The sequence below is a fragment of the Lissotriton vulgaris genome, chromosome 3_1 (genome assembly GCF_964263255.1).
Source record: "Lissotriton vulgaris chromosome 3_1, aLisVul1.2, whole genome shotgun sequence".
NCBI classification, from domain to species: domain Eukaryota; kingdom Metazoa; phylum Chordata; class Amphibia; order Caudata; family Salamandridae; genus Lissotriton; species Lissotriton vulgaris.
Genome location: NC_141689.1, coordinates 512,078,101 through 512,090,686, shown reverse-complemented (window position 1 = coordinate 512,090,686; position 12,586 = coordinate 512,078,101). Strand labels below are relative to the sequence as shown.

At 44.2% G+C, this 12,586-nt stretch overlaps 1 protein-coding gene across 2 annotated transcripts in view; it reads left to right on the top strand.

The window, feature by feature from the left end:
- The window catches only part of IQGAP2 (IQ motif containing GTPase activating protein 2), a 1,114,959-nt gene that overhangs the window by 689,686 nt on the left and 412,687 nt on the right, over positions 1 to 12,586 (top strand). The window contains exons 9-10 of one of the 2 annotated variants that reach the window (XM_086960756.1): positions 3,406 to 3,493; positions 3,916 to 4,079. In XM_086960756.1, coding sequence (XP_086816882.1) covers positions 3,406 to 3,493; positions 3,916 to 4,079 — 252 coding nt within the window. The remainder of the gene's footprint in view (positions 1 to 3,405; positions 3,494 to 3,915; positions 4,080 to 12,586) is intronic. The other variant, XM_086960757.1, reaches the window with a different exon arrangement.

Here is a 12,586-nt window from a genome sequence, read left to right as displayed (position 1 = left end):
ACCATGATGAGCACGGATAGCTGTGCACTGCAATCCTTATTACTATTAGTCACTTGTCACCTATATTTCTGTTTGCTACCACATTCACGAGTGTCCACCTGCTGATGGGATCTATTGGAAATCTAAGGTTCATTTAGTACCTTTTCCTTCCCATTTTGCCGTTGCATTCGAGTCTCTCTGGCTCATGGACAATTTATCATTTTGCAATGCAACTTTTACACCGCAATCAAAATTGTTATTTTTATATTTTAGTGGGATATAGGGTTAATACACATATGTAGAGTTTAACATATAGACCTGTATAGCTAAGACACCAATGTGGGGTTGTGTCCTGATTCTAACATGATCACCTGTGTAGAAGAGGGCGTAGGCACTTGTGGGAACTCCGTCCATATTTCCTTACTGCACTAGCTAGATGGCAAACACTGACTCCAAATGTCTCCTGTGCTACTACATATGTAATGAAGTTGTCTCCAGGGGACTTGACATGGCTACACATTTGGACAGCTGCAAGGACCACACACCCAGGTACCTTGCAAAAGGGTGGGGTGGGGGGGGAGGGGAGACTTATGGAAGATTCTGAATTCTGTCCAGACTTTGCCCATCTCACAAACTGTACATGGTAGTGCTGCTCCCATCGTGAGCCACGCTACCAAATCTTCATTCCCTAAAATATCTTTCAGCAACCTTTTTTCCCCGTGAGTTTCCCTTGCCAGATACCTCGTTCCTAACCGTCCACCCAGTCAAGTTTCAGCATTAAAACTTAATTCTGGTCCAAATTACTTCACAGACCAATGAGATCAGGAGGCAGCCCAACTCCTTAAATGCTGCTCTGCTAAGGGGTCACGTTGTATTTTCTAATTAACAGATGTTGGGGAGAAAGTTCATTTTCACCTCTGCAGTTCTTCTCATTGAGAATGACAGGGTGCATCACCCTTCCCATATATAGTCGTATTATTTTTTCATTGATCAGTTACCTACATTTCACTATAGCGGAACTTGCCTACCTCCCAGTGCAGTCCCAAGTTTGAAGGGGTATTTATTGCCTTCTCAGTCATACTAGGGGATGAAAAGGATAGTTTTGCCACCATAGATGTGCAGTCCTAAAACTGAGGTGAATCTCTCCATATCTTAAAATAGTGTAGGGTCTGACTCGCGAGGCCATCTACACCAGTGTCTCATCAGCGTAGACTGATATAGTATGAACAACTGCCCCCACTCCAATATCTAAAGTCCCGGAGAGCCCCCTAAACCTCACACCAAGGGCAAGCAGGAAGGGTGACAGTATGCAGACCAGTGTGGTTGCATTCCCAATCCTTCATGCCTCAGAAATCTGCCCCACCATAATCCCCCGACCAACCTGATCCTGGCTGCCGTATTAGTCTAGAGCAGGCATTTTAACCAAAGAAATTTGGCCCAAAGAGCATTTTTTCTTAACAGTGCCATCATGTTTTCCCAATCGAGGATGTTGAGGTTTTTCTCTATGTTGAGCGCAACCAATGTACTCTTTCTACTTTCCTTCCAATTATATGATTACGTCTTCAGAGATTCATCTGGGTGCTTCAGCCTGAAATAAACCAACACTGACCCTCATGTACCAATGAGCCCAAAACCCTCAGAATCCTATTGACAAACATTGCTCAATATTTTCATATTAGTAATTATCATTGAAAAAGGCTTGTAGGAGGCTGGGCTGTGTATTAATTTTCCTTGGGCATCATTACTATGATAGTCTCTCATTGAGCTTGGGTATTTTCGGTGGGTCCTGGTGTGGTTTATACACCACTGAGAGACTTCCAGAGAGCTGCTCTTCATAGTCATGATAAACATCTGGTCGGAACCGGTCCCTCTAGCCCTGAGGGCTTTCCCCTTTGGCACGTTCCTAATTGCCTCCCCTATTAACCCTCGTTGGTGGTCAAAGTCTAGGTCTATTGCCTACTTTGCTGAGCCTCAGGGTATAATGCCTTGTAGTAGCCTCTGTGACGCCCTCCGCTGGTGCGATCTGTCTTTCATATAACTGTGCGATGAAATCTTGTGGCGTCTCATCAATACTAACTTGAGTTGAGGCTTGAGTGGCATCTGTCCTGTTTAGTCTCTATATAATAGGATTAGGCTTTTTCCTCTAAAGCAGTCAGGCCAACAGTTACCTTATTTGTTCCCCTTCCTTTTCATTCTTTCTCTATGTACCCTGAGAGTAAATCCACCCAGTTCTATCTCTTCTCAAGGTCCGCCTTAACTTGGTCAGTTTTAAAGGTTAAAGGTACTTTTGCAGTGATATATTTACTCCTATCTGTATATATTCTTTTGTAACCAACGCTTAACATTCTGCACCTTGTTACCACCAACCCTGTAAATGCAGCTGATTGGCTCTGAAACTTAGATATGTAGTGGGTCTTCATCTGCATGGGGGGTGGAACAAGGTCCTAAAAGTGAATACAAAAAGCACACGCTTTACTGTGCCTTCAACAGCTTTAGAAAAACAGTTTTCAGCCCCACCACTATGGAGTGGTAGTTTCATTTATGGGTGGCAGGCGTATCTAGATCAGGGTAAGGTAACTTTATCTTACTGTTTGATACCTGAGACTTCGAACATACAACGCCCACCGTCGGAGATTTCTTTAGCAACAGTGCACGGTCTTGGGTTAGGGTTTTATTTGAGAACATCAACTTGCAGCAGGTGTTTTTGTGCTTTTATCATGTGTGTCGTTCTCTCTCGTGCATATGTAACTTTAGCCATTGCAATGACTTTTGCAGATACCAATACGCATTTTGTTGGCAGAAAAATGCTAAAATCTAGGGACCACTTACAAGTGAGTGGTTGTCTCCAACCAGAGAGGTAATAGCTTTAGAACTAGGTTTGTTATCCAAACGAACAACTGAGTGGGATTCTGTTTCAGCAGATAAAGAGGGTGAAACATCTGTGCCTGGCAGCATCAACAAGAAGAACCCTAGTTATAACGATCCAAGCAGGACTTTTTTTTTAATTAGTGAACTGCTTTAATACATGGATGACGCTAATATTTTTTTCATGTAAGGTCCTTGATACTGTGCTAAATAGCCGTCACGGATACACTTTAACATTTGCACATTTTATGTTTTTTACTATTACATATCTGATAGATCTCTCCGGTCCTAAGAATTCGCATTTATTTCTGTGTAAAAATAATCAATTTTCACTTGGCGACCTAGTCTAACATATGCAGTTTGGTCCTTGTGGACTCTGGCTGCATTGAGTTTTATCAAATAACCAGACGAGCATGTGCAGATTCCCAGTCAGTGGTTTGTCTACTTTTTCCCCAGATATATTATGATTCAAAGTAAGTAACATAAAAAAATGTTATCGAGCAATCATTTCTAGAAGAAAAACGTCACTTGTTAATCAGTGAAGGTGTTGTCCTTTTTCAGAACAGTGCCATTTCTGAGGAAGAAAGGGACGCCTATGAAGAGCTGCTGACGCAAGCGGAGATTCAAGGCAACATTAACAAAGTCAACAGTAAGTATTGAAAATGGCGTCTAAAGTAGGAGTTACCCTGCTTTCAACACTTAATGGTGTTTACAGCCAGCCTCCGAAATGCCAGGCACTCAGTTCTTCAGTGATTCCCTGCATGGACAGGAGTGTTATGCAAAGGTCGCTTTACGTGCTGTTGTTTTGCAATTGCTGCATCTGCTTTTTAAGTGCTGCGCTTACATACCTAATACCCTGGCACCATCCTCCGAACCATGGCTTACTGGAAATGTGGAGCCATCTACCCTCCTTTATGTTGGGGTTTTATCTTTGACACCAGCCCCCTTGTGTGAGTGTAAGAATTTGGGGTGATACATGCAATGACAGTGGGGCGCCTGCAGCTGGAGGGCGCTCTGCTGTCTTGATTTGCTAATAATGTCCTCCCACTGTAAGCAATGTCTTCTCTTCAGTCAACATGGCTCTAATCCAGGTAGACGAAGCGATTGGCAGGGGCGATGAAGTGGCATTGCTGGCGGGTCTGTCCCATCCTGTTCTCGGCCTCTTTGGTGTTAAGCGGGAGCATGCACCGCGGTACCAGACTCAGTTATTTGATTGTAGACGGCTGAAGATGGAGGTAAATATGTAAAACAGGCACAAGAGTAACATTCTGATTGTGTTTTGTGTGTGTGTGTGTGTGTGTGTTGTGTGTGTGTGTGTGTGTGTGTGTGTGTGTGTGTGCGTGTGTGTGTGTGTGTTTTTAGTGAAAGGGACTTTGGGTTTTATTCGATCATAACATTTATTGTTTTGACTCCTGTCATTTAAATGTTCCAGAGAAATATAAGTAAGTGGTTTGGTTAACACTTATTACACTCATAAAAGCAGGCATACCTTTTACAGATGTCCCTCACAAAATTGCTGCATACACAGATGTTTCAATATGTACAGAAAAAGCAAGAACAGCCAACCCTGCTATACTCAACACAATAAAATCTAATGCGAAGATCTCTGGTAACAGACTTAAAGAAAAAACAAAAATACTTCCACTTAATCTCCATTCCACAAAAACTATGGTAGGTGATACTGGGCTCACGTGGGAAAGCAAACAAATAAAATATATTGGCGTATGGTTGGAAAATGGACTTTCCCGTTCTATCAAATGCAACAAATCTGTCATCCTTTGAATATATATTTTAGAGATATGGTCAATAAAATCTATTACATGGTGGGGCTGTAAAGAAAACCATTAAAATTATTTTTTTAGTAAACTTTCTTATAAGTATGTCCCCCAATTCCCTCTACGCTCCTTAAAAAAAATGATGCTCTAGTTAATAATTTCCCTTGGTTTTTAATAAATCCTAGAATCAACGTTAAAAAAGCATAGACTCCTAAACATCTGGGAGGTTAAACTTAACTGATTATAGAAGCTATCAAACTGCCTACCTAGCTAAACAAGGTATTCACTGGCTCAAACTCTCAAGTAATCAACATCCTCCATGGCTTGCCTAAGATCAATCACTTGTGCATTTCCTATCACTGACCTCTATACATTCTACTAAGAAAATCATAATAGAACACTCTTTAATCGTGCGCAGGCAATACGCAAACTAGGCTCCAAACGAAATAAGTACTTGACATACTCCACCCTTGCCTGCCGATGGCACAATGACAGCCTTAAATTGAACGGGAACACACTTTTCTTCAAGGATTGGGCAGAAAAGGGGAATCCTATTAAATAAAGACCCTAGCCTTCCCTCTAACCTTCTACCTTTTTTCAACCATCAAAGATAAATGCAGTCTAAATGATTTTGACTTCTACAAATTCTTATCTAGCAAGGCTTTGTGATCTGAACACAAAACGCCACGTAGCCTGGATCTCCTTTACACTTTAACTAAAATAGCCATGAATGGACATGCTATCTCAAAAATGTATTCGATGTCACCCAACGCTTCTACGCTCTAACTTCCCTTACAAAAAAATGGATTAAAATGCTGCACAACAACTCCGAAAATCCCCCTACAAGATTAGATTGGAATAATATATGGCTTAAATTGACGAAAAATAAGATTGTCCCCTCGCTGGAACAATGCAGACTCTGGGTAGCTCACACGTCTCATTGGACCCTAGCCAAAAATGTTTAAGTTGGTTGATCCAACTCTGATGTATGCTGGAGTTGTAAAGAGCACAGGGGTGACCTAAATCACGTTATTAAATTGAAAATGTATCGCATCTTTTTAGACTGAAATCAGTTTACTCATAAACCAAATTCTACATATTCAATGGTCTCAGCACCTAGCATTTATCGCTTTGGGAGTATACCCAACATCAATTATCAAAGACTTCAAAATGGAAGAGGTAGCTCTCTTGGACATACTCCTATTGATTGGCCTTAAATCTATTCTCTCAGAATGGAAAGATCTCGGAAAGCTTTTTATTTTGAACTGGTGAGCCCGGACTCCGTTCATCAGGAGCGCCAACAGCTTCACAACATAGGTCTAAAATCTCACTCAATGAAACACAATAATATTTAGAATAAAATAGATAAAAGCATCTCCCCTCAAAATCCCTTATAATATAATTATATTTCCTGCATTCTAGTGGGAATCCTTCTATAGAATGACCATCTGTTTTGGCCCACGATGCCTATACATTTCCCCTATTCCTTACCCTCTCTCTGCCCCTCGATTTCCTTTCTTTTTAGTTACTCCATTCTTACCTTTCCCCATTTTTAACTGTTGTATCAAAACTATCAATGGGTATAACGTCATTATTAAATAACTGTTTTGTTCTTTCAACATAGCGCATATCAGAGTTCATGAAACTGCGTAACGCATTAAACGTTCTATCGCAATAAGATTGCCTCTTACGTTGATATTTGTAATATGGTATCTCAATACCCAGAACTCTGCATTTGAAAACTCAATAAAAAGAGTGGGAATTAAAAATGACACTCATAAAAACCTTTAATTGCATCGCAATGAGCTGAAGCCTTTTTCTCATTTTCAATTGCAAACTATTGTCTTAAGTTGATAACCTACTTATTAGACAAGGATCACACACAATATCCCGAAGTAGAAAGGTTTGTAATAGAAAAAAGAATTATAGGGACTCGGATCGAGTAACAATTAAGTCCCTTATTAGCAACTAACAGTAAGGGCACCAGAACAGGAAACCAGTGTAACAGCTGATCACCCACCAACTGTACCCAGTGCAGAACACTCACCATAAACCCACATGTATTCACTGTGTCACATAACACCTTGTAAGATTACATTCTAAATACAACTTAGATTATTAAGAATCTGGTATATTATCATTTAAGTACTACACAAAACTACCTAGCGGGCCTGCCATTCAACTATCTATCTACCTTTGTTAAAAGAGAAATCCGAGGTAAAAATTAGAAAATAGTCTCCTTCAAATGCCCTTCTTATATTTTTTGCTTTACATTTCTCAGAGAACAGGTAAATGACTTGTAATATTAGCGTGATCATATGCTGTCAGTGTCAATCTTTTTCTTGTGTTTTTCATACGTTCTCAGGCATTAACACTGCCCCCCCACTCCACTTATATGAAATAATGCAAATAGTCGTGGGTCTCGCCCTCTGATGAAAGCTGCCTGAGTCCAAACACAAGATGCTGCAAAAACTAAGGTTCTGGGCACCCGGACTGGCTGGGGCGCATTTTAAGGCTTCCCCTGCCAGGCCAGCAAACAGACTGTAGATGACACCTACTCACAGAAACCTCTGTGTGGATTGTCATAGCAGCCAAGGGTTTAGATTGCCATGTGTGACATTTTAAAAATGTGAGTGAAATTATGAGTGACTTTTCAACGACTGAGTGACACTTTCTCGCGATCAAAAATCATGCAATTAAGACAATGGAAACTTCTAAATATCAGAAATGACAGCCAATAGAGCAACAAGAAACTCCAAGAACTTCTTGAAACTGTTGCAGAGCACTAGAAAAGGAAGGAGACTAACCCAAAAGAATCTACCTAACCTACATACATACTGATTATAAACACAGGGGTTTTGTTTCCTTTTAGTTGCCTCTATCTTAGCTACTAGTACCTGTTGTACATAAGTTGCAAGCATTGATGCACCACCAGAGCAGTACGTGCTGACATTTAAATAAAAATAATTGACACCGGCGTCGCGCTGCATGGGGGCTGAGTGTGACTTACTTTATGAAGAATGACCTGCTGCTGCCCAGCACTGCCAGTGCTGTCTTCATGATAAGGCAGAGGTGCTGCTGTCCACTCGAGTCGGTCGGACACAATCCTCGCGCCGCGCTGCATGGGGGCTGAGTGTGACTTACTTTATGAAGAATGACCTGCTGCTGCCCAGCACTGCCAGTGCTGTCTTCATAAGGCAGAGCTGCTGCTGTCCACTCGAGTCGGTCGGGCACACTCCTCGCCTCGACCGCTTCCCCCAGCCGCGCTCGTCCTCCTGGCGGGGCTGGCCAGCCCAGAGCTGACTTTCACCGGTTCAGTTGCCTGACAGGAGGTCAAGTTAACTGCTGCTGCAGCAGGGATGGTCTTGCGGGCTGCCCGCGGCGCCGCAATCTATCATGTGGCCGGACCCCCTGCGGCCGCTGCGTTCGGCCTGCCATCATGAGAGAGGCTGTGAGCAGCAGGCAGGCAGCTTGCACTTTCAGATCCCCCGCCGCTTTACTAACTTCCTGTTCCTGGGCCGGACGGGACGGCACTCTACCACCGCACATCTGGATTAAAATCCCGGCCCCCCCTGGTGACACGGTCGGTGATTGGCTGGCTAATACGGACTGAGAGGGCAGGCAGCCCGGCCCCTTGCTGTGTCTGATGAGCCGTTCTGGCGCCGCAGCCGCACCATTGCCGCATTCTGTTTCCAGGGCAACAGTCAGCTCATGGCATACAGAGACAGTGCAGTCGATACATTTGTAGCGCTCGCCTCTCAGAGCTGAGCGCTGCAGTGCAGTCTGGTTAACTGTTTGGGGACACACGGAAGTAGGCGCACCTCGGAGCAGCAGAGAGAGCCACAGGCACAGTGACAGAGGCGCCGCTGGTGGCTCGCCTGGCAGCAGGTGCAAAATGCATGACATTGCATTTCAGTGCGGTGATGCGGATCACCGCACTGAAATGCATGAGCATCACACCTGGACTGGATTGTTCAGACTGCTTTCTGTAACAATGCATAGGCTGTGGTGTCTTAGTAGAGGGAAAATGTATTGTGAGGTGACTTCTGAACTCTTTAAGAAATATGTACCAGTCTCAGAGGGCTGCTGGGCACCTCCCGACGAGACCCCCATGGCAGGCACTTAATGGTGAGGCCTGTTAGATAAAGCACTTTAGGCCATTGTGGAGAAGTTTGGCTCAGGGGTTCGAGGCAGCAGACCCGGAAGCTGAGATCGGCCCTGGACCAGGGTTCAATTCCCCGCCTCGGCGGGTCTTGGGCTAAAAATTCCACGGACTCGATAATTCTCGCTCCGGTGCCTTCTCGACTCACGGGTTCACACTCTGCGACTCTGGGCAATAGCTTGCTTAATCTCCACAACGGCCCCTCGCGGCGGGATGCCTGGCTTTCACCTTGTGGATACCCTGCCGGGGTTATCTCACAGGGGAATACCAAGACGGGTTCCCTAAGCAAGCGCTTGGATACCGACCTCGGTCAGTGATTTGCGCTATATAAATACATGTACATTTACATTTACATTGCAAGAGCCATAGAAAGCAATATACAAATCGCTAGTGCAATATAATACAATACAGATGTCACTTTTGCAAAATCATATGTTGAAAAAAGAAGACCTGATCGCTAGTTTGCACTAAATGCCGGCTCAATATTCTGTTCAATGTCTCGCCCTCTGACCTCGGTTTCAGAATGGAGCTTTGTGTTTACTGGAACCTGCTTCAGTATTGAAAAGCTTCTGTGTGGGTTGTGAGACCTCTCATGGCGTCCTGGGGATAGAACAGGAGTCTTTGAGAATGTGCTGATGTAAGAGTAATGCAGATTTTTAACGAGCCCTATAAGACACAAGACGCCGCAGCAAGGCACAGAATAAGACAAACAGTCCACACTAATTGCTCCTGAGTCTGTCTATGCAGTGTATAACACCCTACCCCCTGAAGAAGGCAGAGGGGCAGAGCCCGCTCCCTGTTGGCGAGGTCCACAAGTTGGCATCGCTTAGTTGCTAGGCTGGGGATAGAGTCAATGCCCTTCATCCATGACCTACTTATTATAGCCTAGTCCCCTGCCAGAGCATCCTGTGTCTTGTCACAGTGTGGAAAAAAACTGTCCTTCGCACCACTATTCAACACAAAGAGATGAGGCTGTGCCTTTTTCTCGGGTTTTTATAGGATCGTTTTCTTTTTACATTACTCTGTGAGCAAACCTCATAAATACAAATAAAATGTGCGTAATCTCTCTGAAGCTTTTCACTTTCACGCAAAGATCACCTAACTAACCTCTGGCAGGATTTTGCATTCGTGGTCCTTTAATCTGGAGAATCCGGTCTTGCAACAGTAAGTGTCGCGTCTGGTCCAATATCTCATTGCAAGACCGGATCCCTTGGGTGGATCTAGCCCTTGCGGCACCTGAATACTTCAGTCCTACCAAACGTCTTCTCTTCCAGCTTATAAGAGGCCTCCATTGGGCTGGACCGAGGCTGGCGCCCTGTGCTTTGTCTCACATGTTAGCCACAGTGTAAACACTAGTCTTGTGTCAATATTGACTGTACAGTTGCAGTGTGTGGTAGTTCTTTAACCCCTTCGATGCTGATGACGAGCTCAGCTCGTTATCAGCCACGGTGGTCGTGTGCGGATGACGAGCTGAGCTAGTCATCTAACGCGGCTTTTAGATAAAAGCCGTGGTTCGGAAAAATAACCGCCGCAGCGATGCGGTTAACTTGGTCACTAAAGCGCTCTTGTAAAATTCATTCTCTTGATTTTATGTGTATAGAAGTAACAACATTCCAAAACGCACAGTCTCGGGAAGATCCTTTGGAGAGGCTGATGCTGGATTACCAGCAGGTAGACCTCTAACTCTCCAGACCTACTCTTCTAAAGAAGGCGTAAGTCTTTAGCTGCAGCAGTACTTCACTCAGCAAGACAGGTGCTTCCTGTGGAGCATTGCTGGGCAGTCGCTGTGGTTTAAAACCAAGACCGTATAAAGGTATTGATTCTGTGAAAGGGTATGATCTGCTTTTGCAGGGTACTGATGCCAGGACGTAAACCGAGAGGCACAACTAAAACCTTTGAATTTTTCTCAAACTAGTTGATGCTGTTCTCCTTTCTGGATGAATAAGGAGCCCTTTTGACCCAGTGTTTCCCAGATCTAAGCAGACTCCACCGAGGAAAGGCAAGCCTAAGCATGGGCGAATTTTGCGAATTCGCGATCCGCAAATTTGAGGATTTGCGAATTCGCGATCCTCAAAATTCACGAATTTGTGCGAATTTGCGGATTTTTGTTTTTTGCGTGTTCGCGGGGTTTTTTGAGTGTTTGCGGGGTTTTTGCGTGTTCGCGGGGCTTTTTGCGTGTTCGCGATCCGCTTGCATAGCGAAGTTACCCATGCAGTCGTTTATGGAAGAGGGAGAGAGAGAGTTAGATAGATAGATAGATAGATAGATAGAGAAAGAGAGGGAAAGAAAGAGGGAGAGAGAGAACGAGAGAAAGAAAGAGAGGCCGGATCTCTGAAGGGCCAGATTCCTGAGTTGCCCCTACAGAACATACCGCTTTTTATTTTTAGCAAAATGCATATGAAAATTGTGCTGTAAAGGTCTCTTTTAGTTTAACCCCTCCTGACAACTCAAAATGGGTGTATTTGCCATCCTCTCCCTTCTTCCTGTTTTTTATATCTGTAAGTGCTTCCTGATGAGGTTTAATTCCTTGGCAGGTGCCTCGTTGCCTACTTGTAACTATTCTGTGACCCTGCTTCAAGGGTCAGAGCAGGGTCAGAGAATAGTTGCAAGTAGGCAACGAGGAGCCAGGAAGCAATTAGCAGCAGGTGTCCAAGTTCATTTGTTTGTAACCCTTTTGTAAAAGGTTACAAAGAAATTAGGTTCAACTTTTGCACCTGCTGCTGTAACACTTGCTTGGCTGAAAATTCGTCCCCGCTGATTCGCGGCTTTTACCGCGATTTCGCGAGATTCGCGGATCGCGAAATCGCCTAAAATCCGCAAATTCGCCCGCGAAACTGATTTTACGCCCACCCTTAGGCAAGCCCCATGACCAGCTAAAAAGAATTGGAAAGAGGATGATTCCTTTGATACCAACTACGCTAAGACAAGCCAAATCACACTCCATCTACCCAAAACTAAACCGGGAAACATCATTTACCACGAAGGCATTACCACTACTCACGTTTACCACGTGACACTTACCTCGCAGGGTGCCTTCCACGCAGGGTGCCTTCAACGCAGGGTACCTTCCACGACGTCTTTACCACGGGCTAGGGGGGAGACGTGGTATTCCTTCAAGACGAACTGCGTGGGCATGGGAGGGCAGAGGGAGGGGGGGGCTCGGAGGGGGGCAGGGGGGGTCTCCCCCCCCCCCAAAAAAATAACAAGCAGGTTACTTTTAAAAAAAAAGAAAATACATTTAAAAGAAAGAGGAAAGAGCCTCCCCCAAAGACGTGCCGTGTACGTCAAAAAAGCAGTCCTTTTTTTATTTTGGTATACGTGTTTTGACGCTTGTTTCTAAGGAGGATGGAAGTAAAGGCTCAAGGAGAAAGACGTGCAGGTAAGACGTTTCTACGCGTAGTAAAATGCTACGTTGTAAATACCAGCGTGGTAAAGCCACTTGCGAGGTAAAATTCGCGTGGTAAAGCCATGCGTGGTAACTGAAATCGTGGTATAATCATATATTCAACTAAACCAACTCTGCCATCCAGGAATAGGCCCAGTGCTATTATCCAAATCATTTGGCAATTCTGAGTCAACAACTTTTGTTTCTTTTTAACAAACAAAAGCTAGATAAAGTCCATATATTCCATACACTCCAGAAGCATGCCACGGCAACATACATGACCAAAACGCATCTTGTGAGGCCATTTTCGACCTGCCTCCACTAAAACCCTCTGGAAATCCTACTTTTAATATGCCCAACAAAACCGTTCAGGCCACTTCAGGACAGTGAGTACTAGGTGGGGCCAGAATGCAGTTAGCA